The 23,139-nt window shown below is 40.6% G+C and overlaps 1 protein-coding gene across 4 annotated transcripts in view; it reads left to right on the top strand.

The window, feature by feature from the left end:
- SIM2 (SIM bHLH transcription factor 2) overlaps nt 1-23,139 on the top strand; it is a 63,037-nt gene that overhangs the window by 32,897 nt on the left and 7,001 nt on the right. For all 4 annotated transcript variants that reach the window (XM_064471644.1, XM_064471634.1, XM_064471651.1 and 1 more), the window contains 6 exons: nt 3,186-3,271; nt 5,540-5,739; nt 9,548-9,654; nt 15,117-15,264; nt 17,159-17,327; nt 18,465-18,873. In XM_064471644.1, the coding sequence (XP_064327714.1) occupies nt 3,186-3,271; nt 5,540-5,739; nt 9,548-9,654; nt 15,117-15,264; nt 17,159-17,327; nt 18,465-18,873 (1,119 nt within the window). The remainder of the gene's footprint in view (nt 1-3,185; nt 3,272-5,539; nt 5,740-9,547; nt 9,655-15,116; nt 15,265-17,158; nt 17,328-18,464; nt 18,874-23,139) is intronic.

Here is a 23,139-nt window from a genome sequence, read left to right on the forward strand (position 1 = left end):
CCTTGTGCTACTTTCAAGGGTACTGGGGAGTCACACTGGCAAAGGTATCAGCTAATATGAGTATTAATTCACACTGTTCACAGTCTTGCACATCTAGATTCTTTACGTGAGGTTCTTTTGGTCTTACTGCTCCTTTATATTTTGCAGTCTCTTGGTCAGGTCTGGAGATGGTTTTATTCCCAGTGGGTGCGCACAAACACACATATGCACATAGACCCCACCAACGACAAGTCAACATGGACAGCAGAGCAGGGCTTTTGCAGGCACCACATACACACTAACAGCACTCACATAAGCATGAACAATATGAATGGCCTGGTCCTGGTTTTCCTTGTGAGTCAGTCTCAAGAGTTGCTAGCAGATTTTGTACTCATGCACACTTACAAGTATATCTCTCTTGTGGCTTTTGTATTCTTCGGCTCCAATCCTGCAAACACAATGCCAGCTGCCATGTAGCACCTGCGCATTATTCACTGGGCACCTTGAAACAACTATTAACCTTAACCAGCCATATAACAATCCCAGGTGGCTGGTTAAAACTGCTGTGGCACACTGCATCCACCTGTGCTATGGGACACACTGCATTACTGAATAACTGTGTTAACAGTTGTTACAGCCCCAGACCATCCAGGAATGCTCAGGCTCTCCTTTTCCCCTTTAGACACATTCTGCTTTTTCCCCCAAAAAACGACAACTCTCACAGTGGCACTGGGCTCCCACACAAACACAAACAATCACTCTTAATACACACACGAGGAGGAATGCTTATCATAACGTATACACTATTTTGGCCTCTTCAGGTAGAAAGGCCCAGATTTTGTTTCACCACATGGGCCATCTGTCCTTTTGCTTACTTAAGGCATCTTAATATCAGCTAGCTCAAGCCTCAAAAATGGAAGCTCCCAGATGAATCCCCAGTTACCTCACAGGTAACTCTTCCCTCTTTAGATAGTGGGCATGAGAATTTAAGAGACTAGTGTTTGTTGGTTCAGCAACACACTACTAAAAAACTAAATCAATGACCAATAATTAATAAACAAATCATTATTAAATTACAGTTATATAATTTTGCACTTGATTACACACAACAACAAAGCTACTGATTATTACTCCTAAGTCTCATAAATCACATGCAGCTACTATTGAATTACAATCCTATCACCCTTTCCTTCCCATACCACTTAGTGCTAGGGTGCAACGCTATTCCTCTTTACTCTGTCTTCCTATGCCACACAGCATCCTTGCCCTTAAATTATTTTAATCACCCTCCTCATTTCCTAGAGAGCCTGTAGCTAGTTACAAGGACTGGTGTTCCAGGGGGACCTCTTGCTTACAATCTACCTTCCTGAAACCAGAGAGACAAGACCTCTTCTTAAATAATGAAATAATTACCAATTTTAAATAATAAAGGAAAAATTACAGTCTGGGTACTACTCTAGTTTTATAGATGCCTAAAGACCATACTGTACATCATAACCTATTCCTGGTGGAATAATGAAGTTAGAGCTGAGTGTTTCTGTAGCAGTGCACTAGCCTGCAGTAATGTTTAAAAGTGAAGGAAGCAGCAAACAGAAAGCTAGTGAATAAGGTACCTGGAAGGAGCCTGTTACTGAAAGAGACTCCTTTAGGTCTTGCGGCCAGACATTTGAGAAGTTTAAGGCATTGCTTCCAACTCCACTAATCATCTCTTTTTGTAGAGGAATGTAAGTTATTAAAGTTGCTAGCAACTCAGTCCATGTCCGCAGATGGTCTTTGTACCTTCATTACTGTGCATTAATTATTTTTTTCTCTTGGCACCCTTGAAGGGAGAAAGTTACCTTTATTTTGTGTGCGGGGGACAGCAGCAGAAAGAGAGCAAGCGCTAGTGTTAGGTCACACAGAAAATCTGTACTGAAGCCATGAATTGAATCGATGTTCCCAACTCCCAGATCCATTCTTTACTCATGAGATCATGCTTCAGCAATAGTAATCTGTACTGTATGGCTTCCTCCCTCCAAACTGTATGCATTTGTATTTAAAACTCTATAGTAGATGTGCCAGTTCATTTAAGTGCCTGCTTTTCCCCATACGGATCTAATTTGCATTAGGAAGATAAATGGAAAATTCAAATACTCAGGAAGGCTGATACTAGTTGAGATGCACTACATATTGCATTTCTTTTCCCTCCTCGCTAAATCCTTTTTTCTGTGGTTGTACCTTCAGACCTTGAAACTCATAACCTAATGTAGAGAGTTTATTGGTTTCTAGGTAGTGGTCTGAGGCTCAAACCACTGCAGGTGTGTGGCTAAGAGGTGTTAATTGGGTGATGGATGCACAAAAATCAGGAACACAACAGTTAAATCAAATTAAAGCAGGACTCCAACTGAATACAGCAGACTTTGGATCAACTCTGCCTGTGGGGAATTAAGAGGGAATACACACTGCAACAAATCGGAAAACCCCTCTGCTTTCCTGATTTTCCTATTTACAGACCTACCAAATGAGGTTTAGTCTCCTAATGGAGTTGTGTTCTGCCAAACTGCAACTTTCAGTAAAAATTCAGAACTACTAGTGATGTCTGAACTGTTACTGAGAATAATTAACATTAAAGAGAATAGTAACTTATTCTTAGCAGAAAATATGTGTGTACCTGAGCACTAGTTAACTTTAAAACATTTCTGGAGGTTATCCATGAAGACATTTCTTTAAAAACCATCTACCAAGATGGTTTTGGAAGTCAGTGAAACAGGTAATAATATTGTACATGGAGGCCAGAAGTTCACCAGTCTGGCCATGATTAACTACAGTCCCATTATTACAAAACCAGTGAATTTTCTTGTTTCCCACTCTGCTGTTATTTTGGAGAGTACCTTCATTTACTTATGCTCCAAAGGAGGTGTTTCCTTCCTATTATCAATATGGGCTGGTACCTAGCTGTTCAGAAAAAAGGAGAATGCCTTGTGAAGGGTGGTGAAAACAGAAATTTGGAGACCTAGTCATGCTGACTTGTCCAACTTTCACAGGGAATCCTAACATGAAGGTGAAATGAATTCTGAGGGCAGAGACTGCATGGGAAAATAGAATGGCTGTCTTCTAGTGCTGCCTAAGGCTGAGACATAAAAACATATGTTAAATCATGAAAGGCAATGTTATCGAAAGTTTTGAAATCTTCAGTAATAAATAAGCAGTGTGGTTTATGCTTTCAGAATATGAAATTGAGAGATCATTTTTCCTGAGAATGAAGTGTGTCCTAGCCAAGAGGAATGCAGGATTGACATGCAGTGGTTACAAGGTAATGTATATAAGCTTCCCCCCATCCCCTGCAAGTATTTAACAGGTGAGGAGTTTATTTATTTAGATTTTTTAATGTATGAGTAGCTGAAAGCAAAGTGTCTGATGGAAAGAATCAGAACAGATGCAAAAAATGCCACTGCTGATTGCAGATTCCCTTAGTAATGCAAGTCTAGACTCTCTCACAGTAAGCTGGACATCGCTTTGTGGCACATTCCCACATCCTGATCCCTGCTCTTCCAGACTGGGGAACTGGCTGGAGTACAGCCACGGAGGTGCAAGGGGAGTACACAGCTAGGTCTTATTTCCCTATGCATCTGGGGGTAGCAACCCAGTCACAGGAACTTGGAAATCTTCCCACATCCCTCTGCCTTGGGGTTACTGTTCTCTGGCTGAGCAGCCACCCAGTTGCACAAGTCACCTCATTGGCCTGACCAGAATTACCTCAACATTAAAGAGACTGTAATGTTACCCTAAACAATCATTACTATCAACTCAGGGTTGAATTGTACTACACCACCAAGTCTGTTTATAAATCTTATAGTTTGTATTAATTTTCTATTTATTACATTAAATTAGAAGCCACAGCAAATGCTGAGATTCTATAATAACACCTGCCATTCAGGTAGTTCTTATTTTCAGCTTTATGGTTGCCTTTGCTGCTCTCTGAGCTACACAGTATCACTTAAGCATCAGGAGAGAAGGGTACTTCACATACAGTCTGGTGAGCATTCATTTTGTTTGAATCATTCAAAAACAAAAAGAAAAGCATGCAAGAGAAGCAGAGCTCTTTCAAGGAATGTGTTCAAGGTCCAGAAATCTATCTGTCTGTTTACACTTCTATTACCTGGTTAGACTGATAATTCTTCATTACATGGACCCCTGTTTGCTCAGCTGCTTCCCAGAAAAAATTATTTTGTCCCAAACCTGAATCTGAAATCAGGTAAAAGAGTAGAGCTTGTAGTGGTGGTATCTCTGCATGGGTTTCTCCATACCCCCCTACCCCACCCACACCCATTTATGACTGCTAATCAGAGGGATCACCTTCTTCCTTCTTTTGCTCACTATTAAAAGTTTACACAGTGAAACATTTAAGGATATATTCATCTAGAGAGGTGTTTGCCTAAGTTTATTCTCTTTGACTGTACTTAGAGTCAGGACTTGATAATTTTGAAAATATCACCTGATTAGCTGAAGCACAGGAAAAACTCATGAATTGAATTGTGAATAGTATGGGATTTAGTGGGATCCGCTGAGAGATCTTAAATAAGTTTTGCTTGCTACTGTACTTTTGCTAAACATACTTACCACTTGGTGATTGGAGAGGACGAAGGAAGGTTATAGAGGAGGAGCCTATTTATAGGTGACACTTTAGTAGGTTGTTCAGGAGCACTAAATACAGTGGAAATTAATTCCTTTCCATTAACACAGTTAAAAGGCAAACAGATACAGAAATTAAGCTAAAGGATGTGTAGTATGCCTGCTGTTTGGACTAGAAAATTGGCAGGAGCACAAATGATTTCTAAACACCAGTACTACATTAAATAAATTTTATGTTCTGGAATAGTCCCCAGATTGCAATTCCCCCCCCTCTTTAGCTGACATTGTGAATTTTTACAGTCTAACATGGAAGTTATTACTCCTGTGATTAGGAATTGTATATGGGGATTCAGCAATCTGGTCTCAAGACCCTAGGCTTGGTCATATGTCAAAAGAATGTAATCTGAACTTGACTGGAGAACTTAAAACTAATTTGTAGTGCATTTACATATACAGCAGTTGATTTTTATAAATGTGATGCATTAAACTCCACTGGATTTTTAAAGTGTCTGTTTTTCATCAGAATAATAACTCATTAAAATGTGAATGTTTATATATACATCGGTGTGTGTGTGTGTGAGAGAGAGAATAATTTAAAAAAGCAGCTTCCAGATTTTTTGATTAATGAACAGGTATTCTGACTGTATCTACAAGAAATCTATATCAAAGAGGGTTTAAAGTATTAACTAGAAAGCAGTCTAGATAGTCCCCAAAGAGCATGTGCTTTAATACTGGATTAATCAAGTTGGCAGTAAACACAAAACCTGCATTTACTGTGTTTTAATCTCCATTTATAAATTAACCACACTTCTGAAGCTTTAACAGACTATGCAGTATTTAAGTGGTATAAGGGTGTATTGCTTTATAACCTCATTGAAGCTGGGTGGTCAGCTACTTGCAGCCTCTTCCATTGCCATCAGATATTGAGTGTGTTTTCTTCTCATGCCAGGTGATCCATTGCAGTGGCTATTTGAAGATACGGCAGTATATGCTAGATATGTCTTTGTATGATTCCTGTTACCAAATCGTTGGACTGGTGGCTGTAGGTCAATCTTTACCTCCCAGTGCAATCACTGAGATCAAACTTCACAGTAACATGTTTATGTTCAGAGCAAGTTTGGAGTTAAAATTAATATTCCTAGATTCCAGGTAAGCAGCTATTTCATTTCTAGCATAAAATGTTTTCAAAGTCAAGTGTTATCATAAGCTACAGTGGTTTCCAAACAGATCAAAATATCCATGAAAAAATAAAGCAGTCCAAAATAGATCTGGACACAAGGATGACATGGGTCTTCAAAACCCTCCAGGTAGCTGGGTAGACCATATTTTGTCTTGAATGCCAACATATAAGAGCCTGTACAATTTACCTACAGTTTCAGAGAGTCAACTAAAGCTGCCTTGCTGTGAGTAATCGGTGAATAAGCAGTAATACATTTTTACTTTGAAGGACATAAATTTTAGCATATAAAGCTAGTGAAAGGAATAAGGACATACCATCATCCATAATTTGAAAAAAACCCGACCACTGAAACACTGAAGTCAAATGACTTTCTGGGGTCGTCCAGGAAGTTTTTGACAGCATAGCAAGAAAACATAGTCTTCTGTACTTTAGTATAATGCCTTAATAATGAAACCAACCCTACTAATGGGGTTGTTAGAATGAAAATTAATTCAGTTGGCTGCTACAGGAAAACACAGCCTTCTTTAACAAAACTTGGGAAAACGGCTATTGCTGCGGAAAGAGAACCCTGCCTCCACTCTCAGCTGATATAGCTCACATGCCAGCTAAGAGCACAAAACCAGAACTGATGGAGCTGTGAAATGATTTGTGCCTCTCTTTGAAACATGCTATCTTTTAGTATACAATGATATTGTAGTTGTACAGTGCAGATTTGTACAGTGCAGTTCAAGACACCTTGAGGGGAAATGCCCAATTCCCAAACGGTATAACAGATTTGGCTATTGACAAGATGGTCATTCTTCAAAAATCCCTGCATGTGGAGCAGTATGTCACATACTCTCTCATTTCCCTGGCATGCTGGATTTGCAAGAAGTAGAAATTGTATTAATGCATAGCAGTAAAAAAGAGTCTGTAGCCAAGACAGTGGGGTAGTTTTGCATGGCAGGTTAACCATGCAAGAACGTGCTCTTTCTCCATGCTAAGTCAAAGAGGTAGTGGGCCATCAGCTGCTAAAATACAAATAACTAGTTGTTTCTGGAATCCTTTTTTTCTTTCTTTCTTTTTTTTTTTTTTTTTTTTTTTGGCATGCTTTACTTAATGTAACAGCCACAAAGAAGCACAAGGGGTTTAGAAACATGTCTTTGCATGTGGAAAAAAGGAAATGATGTGCCTAAGAGGAACTGCCTGGAGACATAAACGTCTTCAAAGGAGACAGTATAACCAGAGATGTTGACAGGAGCACAGATAGAACCAGTAGTGTTGCATAGCTGTGTTTACCAAAAAGCAGATGGGTGTCATCCACACACACAGGACAATCAGGGGTATTAAGCATTACCAAAGACCTTTGCTCTCCCAGCTGAGCAAACCAAATTATATTTGCTCAGAGCAGGGACATAGGAGGAATAAGACAAAACTGTTTTCAGGCTTGCTTCTGGTATCCTTACATGGAATAGTGTTGCTAGAGCTTTAGAGGTAACAGTCAGAGCAGACAGACCAGTAAGAAAGCCATAGGAAAGAGCAGTTAAATTAGCCTTTCTAGTCACTTGATACAATGCAAAACATGCAAGAGATCATTAATCAAGGTCACTGGAAAAAGGAGACAGTTACTTTCCTCCAAAGTCATCTGCTGCTTCTGATTTTGGTGGTGCAGCCTATGTGTTTATTGCTACATGGTTTACAAATGCTTTAAAGAATTCTAGAGGGCAGAACTCATCCTTGGGGCAAGCTCGATTTCCTTCTGTGTGCCCTGTCACGCGCAAAGAACATTTTTCAGAGCCCAGGCTCCCTACAGTGGCTTATTGAGGGATTGGTTTTGGGTGAAGGAAGTCAAGCAGCTGAGTTTATGTCCAGATTCAAGCTTTTCAAAAGTTTGGGTGTCCTTGTAACTGTGAATGATGGTGTTTTGGCCCATGGGAAGACCAGCTTCCAAGTGAGGCTGCACCTCCAGAAATATTAACACCTGACTTAGGTTTGTGGCATTTAGTTTGTTTTTGAATTAGCTGTCTCTGTACTTGCCAATTAAGTGAGCAGGATGAAACTGCCACCCTTGTTTTAATTGCACTGAAGTCAGAAGGAGCACTAAAATCTGAATGGGATCTTTTACCAGTATTTCACCATGCTGATAGGCTTAAGTGAGAATTTGGGCCCCTACAACTGTAAGCCAGGAAGGACAGTGCACACTGCAAAGTAGGAACACGAACATATATTCACATATCCTTCTACAGAAAGAAAGGACTTGCTCATTCTGCATTGGCAGTCCCTGACTGAGGCAAAGGCATAAGGCATAGCTTGGGGAGGTATGGATGTATTTGTACTATATTTATAATAAATCAGACCACAAAGGCATTTTTTTTTTCTGATTTCCTTCAGAAGAATCCCACCCCCCACTCCTCTCTCTCAAGTAGAATGTAAAATCCTCAAGTCTCTGTGGGGTCCACATGATTGCTTAGCATTAGAGTAAGAGTAAAGAAGATGCATAATAGTTACAAAAGAGACCGAAAAAAAAGAGTAATCAAATTTTACAGTATCTGTAAGACCCCTGTATTCATCTTTGTAGGTACTGCTGTGTTATTCTCTAATACAGTGTATCCTCCTTAGTGTTTAAGTTCAGACCAGAAACATCCGTTTGAAGTGAATGTCCTGACTGTCCCCATTCATTGCACTGCAGTTCATGTTGTGAAGAGGCCTTAGGCCTCTGGCCTCTTAGAACTGGGTTCCTTCTGGATGAATCTAAACTGGAAGCAAACCTCCAAGAGCATGTCTAAGGCACTCCAACTATTATAAAGCTTTCAGTCCATAGGCTTAGGCTAGAGCTAGTCCCAAAATTAAAATATGCAAATGCACCTGCTGTGCAGAAGTAGAACCTCAGCAGTAACAATTTTACTCTACAGATTGCCTGCTAATGGACAGTGTTCCTTGTTAATGCAGACATGCCTTTGTAAGGTACAGCTGTTCTGCCTTTTTAGGTGAAGAAAGCTCAGGACAGCACCCCCGGCCTCAGCAATACTAGGTAAACAGCCACATAATGGCTGAGTTGCACAATATACTTTAAGGATTTTTGTTCTCAAGCAACTATGCTAAATAGTCAAACATCCATTTTGAACTATGAAATTTGACTCTTCAGGTCTGACCCAGTGTGAGGCTGAGCAGTGTAGTCTGGTTCTTTAACATCTGCAGAGATGCTGCTGTTTCAAATTTGTTCCATTATTCTACTTCTCATCATGTGAGGATGTTTTTCTGAAGTCTAGCTTCAGCCTTCCTTTTCTTAGCTTGTGATCTTCATAGCTCCTTGTCTTTCCACATTCTCAGCTGGAATAAGCTCCTGCTTCCTTCTTCTCTTAGGCATTAGCCTGAATTTATTTATAGACCATGATCACAGCTTCTATGGACTGACATACATGCTACACTTGTATGTTTGCAAAAGCAAATGAAAATGTGTCAGCAGTCCACAAGAGTAGTTTTATTGTTTCGTGAATGGCTCCTCAACTGGATCTTTGTGCAAAGGATCATGCATGGCAGTGGCAAAAGTCCAAAGTGGAAATCAGTAAAAGAACTCTTTTTCCTGCCTGTGTGTAAGGCTGGCCAGGGAATAGCTGCACCTTGCTTTGCCTGGGTTGAGGGGGTTTATTTTCTTATAAAGATGAGGATTCTGTTTCCAAAACTAACATTTTATCCTGCAGTTTTTAGGCACCTGATTTGTTGGCACAATCAAATGTTAGGTTAATGAAACTGAATATTCCTAGAGATTGTGCTTATTATGGAATCTTCCTTTTCCAGGGTGACTGAATTAACTGGGTATGAGCCCCAAGATCTGATAGAAAAAACCCTCTACCACCATGTTCATGGCTGTGATGTGTTCCATTTACGATATGCTCATCATCTGCGTAAGTAAAAGGAATGCTAGACTGAAACTTATTAAGTAGAGCGAGAAGACAACAAGCACTATGCTGGAAAGTAGAGAAAGCTTTCCAAATCTTGACTGGCACTACATTTTTCAAAAGTGCTTGGCTATCACTTAAGGAAACCATTAGTTCCTAGAAAATAAGCTAGATACTCAATATGCTGTGCTTCTGGAAAAAAAAAAAAACAAACCAAACCCATATCAGGCCATTTTTATCTTTCTACTTAAAGGATCTAGGCTTTTTTGAAAATTTGGACTTGATTCTGGGTGGTGAACTGCTGAATGAATAAAAACAAAAGAGCAAGTGAGTGAGTAAGAGGGGAAAATCTGAACTTTACTAGCCTCTGTCGTTAAAAGAAAAATTATGCAGCAGCTCCCCATTCCTCTGAAATATGTTAGTAATAATCATCCCATGTTTGAAGTGAATGCAAACCCAAAAAATCCTTAGATGAATGTTCATTAATAGCATGTGGGTGAGGTTTGGAGAATGGAGTGTCAGGAAAAAAAATTACACATTTAATAATTCCCCATCTGCCAAGAGAGACACTAATCATATCTTCAAACATCTGGATTTGGGAAGTAGTTCATTCAGTAGCACATTAATTTGAGAAGCAAATTGAGGGAATAGCTGAACTCTGGATTTGGCTCAGTCTCTGCTGCAGCCCATACGATGCAAAGATGACATCCAAAAACCCATGTCAGTGAATTTTTTTCCAGATTGCTCCTGTGGGCTGAAAACAGCCGGAGTCAAATCCTTCTCTTAGGCTTCCTGAAGGAGAAAGTAGTTAGTTCTTCACCTTAATATGTGCTGTTCTTGAGGATCTGGAATGTAAAGGAGGTTGTAACTGTATTTGGCAAGCCAGTGCTGAAATTCCAAGCGCTGAATTCTGCTGATGGCAGCGTGTGCTACACCTGGGAAAGCAGAAGCTGGTCTTTACAGCAAGTTAATATTTACCAAAACACCATTGAATACTCTGGGCTATTGCAGACTAAAAAGTAGAATGACCAGGGTACATGGTAATGTCCTGCTGGGGGCATCCTCTTTGTAGTGTTAACGCCTGCACCTGGATGTGACTGTTGACTGGTACAAAATATCACTAATTATTTTCACAAAACCATTTGAAATACCTATGTCAACCAGTATAGAGATGATGCCATTATAGCCATGATCATCTCTGGAAAACAGTTTCCATTTTGGAGCAGAGTGATGGATAATTCTATGTGCGTGGTAGAAGACTTGTACTTTGGCTGCCAGTTTGATCTATTTATGACTGGAGTTTTAAATAAAGAGACAAATCATACTTACTGAATTAACCGCCTCACTGACTCCACCCACAAGAAAAAAAAAAGCCTCAACCAAGCAGAATAATTAAAAGCAGTTCTCTAGATACTGCATCTGAATTACAAAGATAAATTGTTGTAGAAGAAAAATGAGAGACACGTGCGTGGAAATTTATGAAAGTTTCAAAGCAAATAAATGCCGAGAAGAAAAAATAATGGCTAATGGTTGGGCAACAGTGAGAACAGTGCAGAATCATGGTTAGAATACCAAGTAATAGGAATTATTAAAACAGATGTAAAGTGTACAAGCTTCCTCTGGGGAGCACTGTTACAACTCCCCCACCATCCATCAGTAAATGTCTTAGGAACATGAACAGTAAAGGGCTGGCAAGTTTGACGTACCATTCTATAAAGTAATCTGATGATTAAGTGTCATCTGATGAAGAAATCTGGAGAGAAACATCTTACACCTAATAAGGGTGTTAAGGAAAAAAAAAGACAAAAAAGAGGCAACCCTAGACTAGGGTAACCGATTGCATTTTCAAAGAGGAAAAAATTTCCCAACTGAAGACCTAAAGCCACCAAACTTTAAGTTAGGCAGCACAGAGAACAAAACAAAGGAAATGGTGAGAAGGGCAAGTTAGAAGGGATATAGCAAGAACATCTGAGTATAAGGAAAATGTAGATGTTAATATTTGCCTAAGGTGTGCTGGCAGCAAACACTGTTTCCTGTTTTAAACATTTGATTCACTTCCAGCTATATGAAAAAGGTTCTGGCATTTGCACTAGTGCTATTTATTTCTATAGCACCATCAATATACACAGTGTTTGCTGTGCAACTGGGGAAATGTGGCCACACAAATAATTAGTCCCTGCCTAAGGATCTTGCATTCTAAAAGACAGGATAGAGAAGCTGTTCCAGTATAGACCAAATATTTTTCTCGCCTCAGAGAAATCACTTCATTTGTACCATCGTCTCTCTGTGAGGAGGATTTTGTGCATCGCACAGGTTGTAACATCATTTTTTTTCCCCCATAAACTTTTACAAGAGTCACATCTCTGTGCCTTGGCGAGGCAAGCCCCTGCCCCAGCTGATGCCATCACCAAAGAGTTTCGCTGCTTCCTGGAAGTTAAGCTATGTATAGAACTGATCTTATAGCAGAGCACAGTTCGCTCTGGCCGTGGCACTGAGTCTACTTTTGCTCCCCCAGCAATCAAGCCTTCTGGCAGAGCTGCACTAGTTTTTAAGAGGGCAAAAGAACTGTAGAGTCTGCTAGGGCACCATCCACTGACCATGCTACTCAGGGGCTGGACCGATGATATGCCGGGTTGTGTGCACCAGAGAAGCTAAAACAATAACTGCTCCGAGTGTGGCATCAAGAAGTCCACTTCCCTCAGTGGTATCCTTAAGTGCAGGCTAGGAAGTCCCAGCCACATGACTGGGAGCCTGCTGGAGACTTTTAAAATAGCCATCTGTGACAGACCAGAAGGTCCAGCCCAGCCAGCCCAGTGCCTTTTTCAGCTTGCCTGCTAAACCAGGAGGGAACCACAACAGCGGAACACCCAGTTACAAATGGCACATCTAAGAGCCAAGGCTAAAGCCACTGAATCCTCCCCCTTTGATTGCAGCGGAGGCCACCACGAAGTCTGAGCCTGCACAGATTGTCTGGGTAATGGATTTACCTCACTCCCATTTTTGAGGTTTCCCAATCAGCATCAAACAGGGTAATTTAACACAAAGCCAAATGGAAATTGACCTCATTTACTGTATCGGAAGCACAGCTACTGTCCCCTAGCCAAGGTCAGACTTTCCCCAGATTGCTAAAAATGCAGGAGACACGGAGTCCTCCCTTGTCCCAGGAGAAATACTGGTTTATCCATATAATTAGGAAGGAAAGCTGAACACTGTAGTCCTCAGTGGTCTTCACATCTTTTAAAATACTGTCTTAGCTGGAGAGCTAAAACAGGGATTTCAAAAAACCTCAGTGAGAGAAAGTGAAAACTAGTCCCAAAGCACACGGAAGAACTTTGTTGTAGCTAAAGATCCATTACAGCATTAATTTCTATTTTGGAAGACTGAGTAGCAAGGCTTTTGGATTCAAGGAAAACCTGACCATTAAACTAGCATGAAGACTTAGTTCTGAAAAGCCTAGACCACATTACAGAAAATATCTGTTAGATGATCTAGGCCAAAATGCAAGCCTCATTTCCTAGAACTGGGCCGTTTGGATTATAGAACACCAAGAAACATAGTGATTCTATGGCATATAGCTGATTATTAACAAATATTTTTACAACAGACTGACTTGGCATTGTTATACTTGACCTTTGAGTAGCAGCTACAAGACCTTTACCTTGGAGCAATATATTGCACTTATAAGTACACGTGCCTTTATATTTTGTGAGTGTGTTTACATTCTTACACACATATTCCTCATGATTTTCTTAAATATCTGTATATTTATCTGCACACCTCCACCCCATAGAGTAGCCTATGTAGAAATGTAGGTGTAAAAAGGGCACCAGCAAGTATGAGGCAAAAAGCTGAGGGAGAGTTAAAACTCTAAACAGTAGAGGCTTGGTGCCAGCAAGGACAGGTTTTTGAATGTCCTGCAAGACGTTGCTTTCTGAACAAATGGATACCATATTCCATAATGGGAGGAGCACTGACACTTCCAGAAAGACTTGCCCATAGTCATTTTGTAGGAGCCTGGTTTTCTTAGGGAGATTAACTGGATTTGAAGAAAAGTTGAAATATGTTGTGACTTGCACAGATGGATAGGAGAGTAAGCAGTCCAGAGAGATGACCTATATGCTACAGACTTAGAGGACCTTTTAGCCAGAACAAGATCTCTTGTTCTTCTATGTCTGCTAGTCTTATGTTGGGCTATTCACATCATTGCAGTCGCTGATTACTACTAAAATTACAAACCCCTTCTCCCACAGGTAACAATTGAACAAAAAAAAAGCCAACCTCAGCGATGACTGATAGCCATATGGTTAATTACCAAACAGTAAACAAAGCCCCCAAAGGTTATGCAGTCTTTAGGTCCCAATTTAACATTGGATGCCTTCTCTGTCAGAAAAATCTTCAATGAATACTAATCATAAGGCCATATATTTTCATTTCGAGTGGCCATTTGCTCTGCTAGATCTGGCTGAAAGAGAAGGCTGTTGTTCCATTTACTTATTATGTATCTGCTTCTGCACTGAGCATGTACAATGAGAGAATAAAATTGCAGTGAGCTTTGCTACTAAGTTCAGTCTAGTACAAGCCCTACATTTGCAAGCAGCAATTCCATTTCTTAATCGTGTATTATATAAAGGAAATCCTGCTCTTGATCACTTTTTTTTGGACATAGAAGAGCAAGAAGATGGAGTTTCCTAGAGGAATCCTCCAGGGTCACACAAGAGAAGAACCACTTTCAAAGGCTGGGCATTATCTTCTAGTGAATCATTAGATAAATGCCTGGCACTGAACCAGAAATATTTGTTGCTAGATTAAATATCTAGAGATGCTGCACAACTCCTATTATAGCATAGCGTTATGCCAAAACTTCTTTGTTCACAGAGAATCCAAACTGGTGTATAGAGTATTACATTTCTAGTGAAATCTCTGAGATAACTGTTTCATCTCTTTCGCGTTGTCTTTATTTGTGTGCTTAAGCACCAAAGAGCATTTTCATTTTCCCCTTTTAAAGCAACCTTCAAAATGTAGAGCATAAAATACACAGCAAAATACACAATAATCTATCAAGCTATGAATGACAAAAGTGCTTCCAAATTTACTGGAAGAATTCGAGCTAGTTGTGTCTGCTTCAAAATACTTTTGCTGTCTCGAACTTTTCTTTTTCAGTTAGAAGATTAGAAACAGTAAGTGTTTTTGCAGAATGTAAGCATAAGTGAGCAGGGTGAACTGGAAAAGAAGGAATCAAACCGTAACAGTTTGCAACATACTATTTGTAAACAATAATGTGACCTTGTGAAACTGTGTGAAGGGGCAAGACAGACACCTTTGCGGGGGAGCTATTTAATGTTTGGTGGGAGGAAGAGCTCTAAGGGAGGGAGAATAGGGAGAAAAGTCCCCGCCTTGCAAATAAATCTCTCAAGGAAGTGGTCACAAGTCCAAGCAATGTGAAATGCTGTTTTGTATTGTATTTACAGTGTTGGTGAAAGGCCAAGTCACAACGAAGTACTATCGACTACTGTCCAAGCATGGAGGCTGGGTTTGGGTACAGAGCTACGCTACTATAGTGCATAACAGCCGTTCATCACGGCCTCACTGCATAGTGAGTGTCAATTATGTCCTTACGTAAGTCAAAATACTTTGTACCATTATGTGTTATCAGAAGTTGATTCATTTTGCGTTATCAGTAATTGAATCATTATTAACTAAATCCTTTAAGTTTGTTTTGTCTTCCAGTATCATTCTGTACTTGCATGTTACAGCCACTTTTCTCTCCTTGTATCCTCCCTCTTTTACTTATGTTGAGTTAAAAAGAGCTAGTATTCCTGATGATTACCTCATACACCAATACTTGAATGTAATACCACTTGTAGCCATTTGTGTTAGACCTGGACCCCAGTTCTGTAATGAGCACCAGAACTGCGCTGGGGCTGCCCAGACACTGTGAAAGCTACAGCTACCCAGCAGAGGTCACAGTGTCAGTTTGCGAGACAGAGACATGGTAGGAAGCGTTACTCATTTCAGGGACCCGTGAATCATCAAGGATTCCCTCACTTGCCTTGGGTTGCACAGATACTCAGGGTAAAACTACATTCTCACAAGGGCAAGTAGCTCCCACTGAGCTGGTGAACATACAGTGGTTTAGGCCTGCAGTTTATGAATTCTGGTTCAAGTCAGGAAGGTGTTATAAAATTCCTATCTTGATATAAACTTGAGAGAGACAGAAATCTATATTGCACAAGAGAGCTAAGTAATAGTGAAAGAGACTGTGACTGAAGAGACTATCTCTTGGGGAAAACAAAACAAAACAAAAAAAAGGGATGATGAATAGTGTAAAAATAGGGTAAAAAAGCAGGGAACTATACACTCTTTTCTTTTGTCTAGACTGGTCCATTTCTTATTTGACTTGAAAGTAAGATGTGTTTGCGTGATGTGTGTGGTAGGATCATGTGTGTTTGCACATCACAATTTTGTCTCCGATTCCTGACTTTGGGGAGTTAAAGTATATAAGTTGAGAAACTATAGGGTGTTTCCTTAAACTACCTAAAATAGGTACTCGGCCCTAGATGCACTGGCTAATGCTGCCCTCATTCCTGTACAGATGTGAGAGCCAGCAGCACCAGGGAGAGACACAGCCCTGCAACCTGCTTGAGTCCCATGATTTGGGGCAAGTGATTTGAGCAGAAGGAAGGAAACTGTGCTAGGGATATAACAGCATGTTCTTGAGTTTACTTCCATATTATTCACCATCAAAAAGTGATGGAAATGAGTTCTAGAAAGGAATTGAGAATTAATTTTTTTTCTCGTTATCCTTTCAAAAATACGCTTCTGTGTTGCTACTGATAAAATCAGAGGAGGCCATTCAATCATCAGAACTGTATCAATTAATATTTCCAAATACGATCCACAGTCTGTTCTTGATTTGTTTCTTAGCCTCTTTTATACGAAAACCTGCCCTGTCTGTGGGGCAGATAAAACTGAACAGAACAGAGCAGAAATGAGAGTCTAGAGATTGTCAGAAAAACAACATTGCAGCTCCTGTGGTCTAGTTACAAGCACATTGCACTGACAGGAGAGGAACATCGCTCCTTTTCCTTTCCTCCAGGCTAATTGTGAGAGCCAGGGCAGAGACCAACTCCTGACTGAGGAGGAGGCAGATTAAGTGAGATGTGTCTTTCTATCAACTGACATGGCTGTGATCCCGAGCTGCAGGGTGCCGCGGATGGCTGAGAAGAGTAAGCTGTAAGGCACAGCTTAGGTTCAGCAAGTGGGCACATTTAGAACAAAGATGTTAACATGGTTCCCAGTGGAACATTTGTGATAAACTTGCGTGGGGACAGGGTCAGACCATAAAATCCACTGCCTGCTGACATCCCCAGACTCGCACTGCAGAGTCTGTGAAAATCTTGGAAGAATGAAAATGAAAACATTGTGAAAGCTAACATGTATTTTCAAAGGGGCTATTTTAGATTTATGCAGTGTGTTTGAGTATGTAATTTATTGGACTGTTCTTTTGCAGAGATATTGAGTATAAGGAACTTCAGTTGTCACTGGACCAGGTTACCATTTCTAAGTCACAGTTTTCATGCAGAAACTCAGTATCTACCTCGCAGGAAACAAGGAAAATAGTAAAACCCAAAAGTAATAAAATGAAGGCAAAACTCAGAACAACACCTTACCCCCAACAGGTAACTTTTTCAGCAATATTTACTTACCAATTGTTGTGGTAGAGTGCTTGGTACAGGTTAGAGATCACCCAGAACTGAGCTTACTGTAAAACTGACTAGTATGCTTTGCCACAGGAACTCCCTTGTAGGTTGGAATACAATTAAACCCTGTTGTTCTTAGGGTGGACAGCACAAGTTATACAAACCAACTCTGGCGAGTGATGCAAACACAAAAACTTTCAGATTTTGAGTATGTAAAGTACTTCAAAAACAATGTGCTTTTTTGGTGAAAAGAAAAAAATATGTACTAAGCATAGCTGTGTTGAGAAGATCTGGGCTGGTGTATAATGCATCTCATTCACTGTTGATGTGCAGTTTTTAATGTCACATAGGTATCAGTAGATTCCTTATGCTGGAGAATCCATCATAAGAATTAATTATAGCAAAGAGGGCACTGCAGTGGGATTTGGGGTATCTCTCACTGTCACTGAGAGAGCTAGAAGCAGACGTGAAAGGAAACTATAGAGATCGTCCATAAAACCGGGTTGGTGAGATTGACACCCACTGTGAGACAGATATTCTGAGACTTTGCAATGAATATTGCTGGAAGGGGCTACTATTACCTTAAACCAGCAGAGAATGCAGCTAGCGTTCAAAACAGCCCAAAAACCGTTTGGAGTCTGGAGAGGAAGGTGGGAGAGAGTGGGAAATCATTGTGATAGAAGCTGATGTAAAGGACAGATTTTTTGTTCCTACCATTCTAAAGCTTGACATGCCAACATATGCAAAATCATATTCATGGTCTGCTACTCCATTTATCAGTGACTTCCAGTGCTTGGCAGCAAACTTCTGCCCTCTGGTATTTACAACTGCCTACACTTACTAGCTAAATTCCAACAGGCAAAACTGTCAAATAAACCCTTAACATTAGGATGACAAAATAGTATTTTTTTCACATGTTAAGTGAAGGTAAAGTTATCGTGAAGACAAGGAACTTTCAATGTACTGGTAAGCCAGACCCTTTAGCCAGTGAGATTATAGTTCAAGGAGGTCCAGCTTTGGGCTCCTGTATGATATGTTATGTGGTTTCATATAAAAGTTAGTCATTTAACTCTCCTCCCCTCCTTTTTTTTTTTTTTTTTTTTTTCTTTCCCCCAGCAATACAGCTCATTCCAAACAGACAAACTGGAATGCAGCCAGGTGGGAAACTGGCGATCCAGCCCTGCAGTGAACGCTGCCACCATTCAAGAACAAAACTTCCATTCAGAAAACAGTGAACTTTTATATGCCCCGTCATATAGCTTGCCTTTCTCTTACCATTATGGACACTTCCCTGTAGATTCTCATGTCTTCAGCAGCAAAAAGCAAATGCTGCCTTCCAAGTTTGGGCAGTCTCAAGGAGCACCTTGTGAAGTGGCTCGATTTTTCTTGAGTACGCTGCAGACAAATGGAGAATGCCAGTGGCATTATGCCAACTCTTTGGTACCCAACAGCCAGTCACCATCTAAAAATCTTCCTGATCAGCCAGTGAACATCATCCGACATAATCTTGCACAGAGTTATGAAGGTGGGTGTCACTTTTTAAAAAAAGAAAAAAAGAAAAGCAAAGCTGTGGGGTGTCTGGGAAAATTGTAGTTTGAAAACAGGAATTACAAGGCGTTTAGGAAACACAGAAAATCAGAAACAGTGAAGTGTAACAACTGATATGTTTGTAGCATTTGCATGTTCATCCCTCTACCCATTACCATAAGCACTTGATTAGGAATATTATTAAGGTATCAGCTGCAAAAATGTATTCACCAGAATCACTTTTGGAGCAGGGCAGAGATACCACCTCCTTTAATACTGGCCCAGTTCACCTTCATGTTTTGCACTATCAGAGTGATTTAGTGGAATTCCTCAGGTAAGTCATTGCTGAAGTCAGAAAGAAACAAAGGTACTTCTGCTCACATACAGAAATTAAAATAAACATGATCTATTTCCATAACAATTGAAGGTTGTCCTTTCTGAGTATGAAGCCATTCTGAATGTCTTCACCTTACAGTGAATGAGTAAATGAAGGGCACCATCTTCTGCTTTATTTAAAAATGTCTTCAGTGCTCCTCCCTGACCAACAGCATCATCTCTCTGTACAGATGGTCAGCTCAAATACTTTGAAGGAAGCACTGAAGACATTGACTTCTCTGAGGTGGCAAACTGTAAGAAATAATCTTGCAAATCTATAAAGCAACTAAATGTAAACAAGCTGAAGACACACTCTAATCCTTAGATCTCATATGCATTACATCTCTCTGCACACAGCCTTTTGATTAGTTATAAATCACTGATGAGGACTGACTGGTTGACATGCTGTTATCAGGTTAGATGGAAACACTCCTTTCTTCTAGCTGCATTAAGGACAGGACAGAGGAAGCAGCAGTGGAAATTTAAAATAAAAAAACTAGAAAAGATAGACTCAAGGTTCTTGAGTACCAGAAACAAGCATTTATTCACTTAGGGATATCATGTTAGGTAGCCTAGATCTGAAGGGAATACCAGCAGATGTTAAACGCTGAGCTTGCTACACTAGTCAGAAGATGGTATCAGAGCTTGAATGTGTCTTCCACAGAGGAGCAAATAACTTCTGTACAGAGTTTGTCTGTCACAGGAGCGTTTGACCTTACGTAGCTGATTGACCACATCTAGCCGACTTAAGCATTTTATTTTACTGCTCCATGTTTAGGTTGAAAATGAGAAAGACTGAAGCTCTTCTTGCAGCCTGATGCACATTAAATGCTTTTTCTGAGCTCATGCTCCTCTAATGTGCTAGCTTCCTGTTGTTGCTGTTGTGGATTGGGTGAGAAAAGGAGTAGCATTAGGCCAAAAATAAGAAATAGCTTTGTCATTTCTAAAGATGCTGTGTCTTTATGGAAAAGAAAAAAACCTACATCTTTTGAGGGTAAGTGTAAGAATTTAAGTACATCCTGAAGATCCTCAGTAAGTCTGCAAGGAACAAAGCTATCCTAGGTGGACAGAAGTCAGCCCAGCTTTTCTTCTCTGCTTCCGGACTAACAGATGCTGTGAGACTGACTGAGAAAGTAGATCCACCCCTTGCTGGCCAGAGGGTGCCATCAGATACACTGAGAATGAATGTGAAAAGAACAGCCTGTTCAAAGAACAGTCTGTAAAATTGCTTGTGGCCATAACATTTGCCAGAAAAGCCCAGTGAGCATAGCAGCAGACAAGCAATTTGCCATCGGTCGTTTGACGTGGGCAGATAACGCCTAGTAAATATATTAAGTCACAAGGATTCCACAGGAATACTGTTAAATATGTTGGGGGGGGGGGGGGGGGGGGGGGAAATCCCAACAAAAACCTGCAAACCTGCAAGCAACTGCTAGTATTTTTCAGTTTCATCAACCTTGCATACCTTCACCATTTCCTCATGAACAGGAAAATGGAGCTGTGATGCCAGCAGTTCTTACTCCTGGTTCTACTTAAGATTTTGTTGCTTAAGTTGGAATATGTGGGTTCTCTTTTGAGCACAGATGCATTTTAATGGATGTTTAGCTATTGGGCACTTGATGAAAACTGACTTGGTACAATTAATTCTCTGCAAAAGTACTTAAAACTGTACTATTTAGGAAGGCAGAAAGAATACGGTCAACCTCGGGCCTGGTCAGAGATCATTGCTTGAATTCACATACAGTGTTATAGGAGGGGAAACTAAAACGGAACCTTCACTACAAAGAGGATTTATATCTAATAATTTCAGAGTTTGTTTTCTCCTGAGGTAGAATTAGCCTTGTTGTAATTTTGCTGAGGCTGGTGGCAGAAGAGAAATCTGAACCTTTGGAAGCGACTTTTTACTTTGAGTTGAAAGGGGCATCTGATCTTCCTTACATTGTCAACTGCTGTTTTTTCCAGCGGTTCACTGAAAAACTGACAGCAGTAAGCTTCAAAGCAGAGAGGATCTGCTTAGCATCATTATCTTCAATCCAAAGGCAATGCCAAATATGACATCTGGCAACCGGGTTGGATGCAAGGGCTATTCCACATCACATCCATAGAAGCATCTGCCAAAAATACCGTAGGCCAGAGACATTTTTCTCTATGGAAAATAGCTTCTTTTGGAGAGATCAGAGATTTTAAGATGATCATGCCAAGCCATCAAAGCTCTGGAAAAGCACGTAGCAGATAAAACTGCCTGCAAATCAGATGCTGCTGCCTCAGAATCTGGTTTCGAAGCGTCTTCCACTTTTTTTCCAGCTGGACTAGTCATCAGAAAAGAAACTCACTTTGGAGAAGGCAGCCATATTCTTAGTCAGGGAAGTTTCCTTTGTGCACTTGAATGGATGCATTACTGCTGTGGGTAGCGCATTACCTGCTTCTCATCAAGTTATGCTGTTGGCTGGTCTGTATTATCTGTGTGAAGCTTAGTGCCACTAATCATGCCAAAACTCAGGAAATAATGACAAATACTAAGAAAATCTGTGAAAAAGCTCTAGTCTAGCCTCCTCCCCCAGACCAATTCCTGAGGTTTAACCTGTGACTTCTGGAAGAAAAACATGACAGCTTCTCTGAGAAGTGTATTCCTTTAGAGACAAAGAGGTCTTGATGATCACGTTGTCTGACTATTGTTTCTGGAGGGACAATAATGGAGAATATAGTAATTACAACATCAGCCCATGCCTCAGATGATTTGCAACTAGGGTTCAGACCAGGACACAGCACAGATATTGAGGTGATGTAAAAAATGTCATTTTCGTCGGCATGGATGGTGGATGGTAAAGACCTGTTGTATCTTTGCCTTGTTTGATACGGAGGAAGATCTGCATGCCTTTGTGACACAGGAGTGCATGACCAGAGCAGTACAGTGGCTCTGCTCGTTGGTCTTTAGCAAAACTCAGAGCTATTGAGTAATTGTTCCTCTTCTCTGAAGGCCCTCTGGTACAAAGGATTAGGAAACATACTGAAACATCACGGGCTACATGTCAACGTTCAAGTGTTGGCATAGTGTCTTTTCAAAACATCTAGTAACTGTCAGGAGTATGCTCTTCTGAGATTAGCATAGATCAGAAAGCCCATGAAAAATTGTGCAAGAGAAAGCATGCATGAAGAGGCCTTCAGCTGTGCCCTAAGAACAGGTAAGATTTTTTCACAGACAGGATGCAAAACTCCGCTGATCAGGACCACATACCTTTTGCATGAAGATCAATGCTCAGTACCAGGCTGTCTTTGCTTTATCCTTTCCAAGATGCCTTTCTTTCATTTTTGCTGAAATAGATCGGGGCAATGAGAGAACAAGGAGCAGCTCTACCTATTAATGTTTTGGTACAGAAAGGCACATTTGTGAACGAAATACCTTTTCTGCAAGCACCTTTCCCTACTGGGGACCATCTGATCTTTGACTGCGCTACTTAAAGGTGAGGAGGGAATGCTCCTCGCTGCAGAACTATGTTTGACAAGGGGAAAAGGTTGCTCTAGTGCACTGTAACTATGCATAGACATGATCTGTTTTAAACAAAGACCTGCTAGAGTAGCCTTCCTGTTCCCACTCTGATGGTAGGATGCTGAAATCTGAGCAGGCTGCCAGGTGATGGGACTCTTATCTCCAGGTTTTCCCTCAACTTGCCCGAGCTGCACTCTGTGCGCCAACGGGAAAGCAGAGCTACTGGGCAAGGATTAACAGAGACGTGATGCCTGAAGGACTGAGGTCACTGTTGCAGTTGTAGGCTGCTATGAACGGAGGCAGTGTAAGTAAATACAAAGGGCCTTCTAAAAAGGTGCTATCACTCTGGTATGATATACAAACTTAGATGTGCAGTGTATCTACCTCACTGGCCATAGCTGA

This window comes from Phalacrocorax carbo, chromosome 1 (genome assembly GCF_963921805.1).
Source record: "Phalacrocorax carbo chromosome 1, bPhaCar2.1, whole genome shotgun sequence".
Lineage (NCBI taxonomy): Eukaryota > Metazoa > Chordata > Aves > Suliformes > Phalacrocoracidae > Phalacrocorax > Phalacrocorax carbo.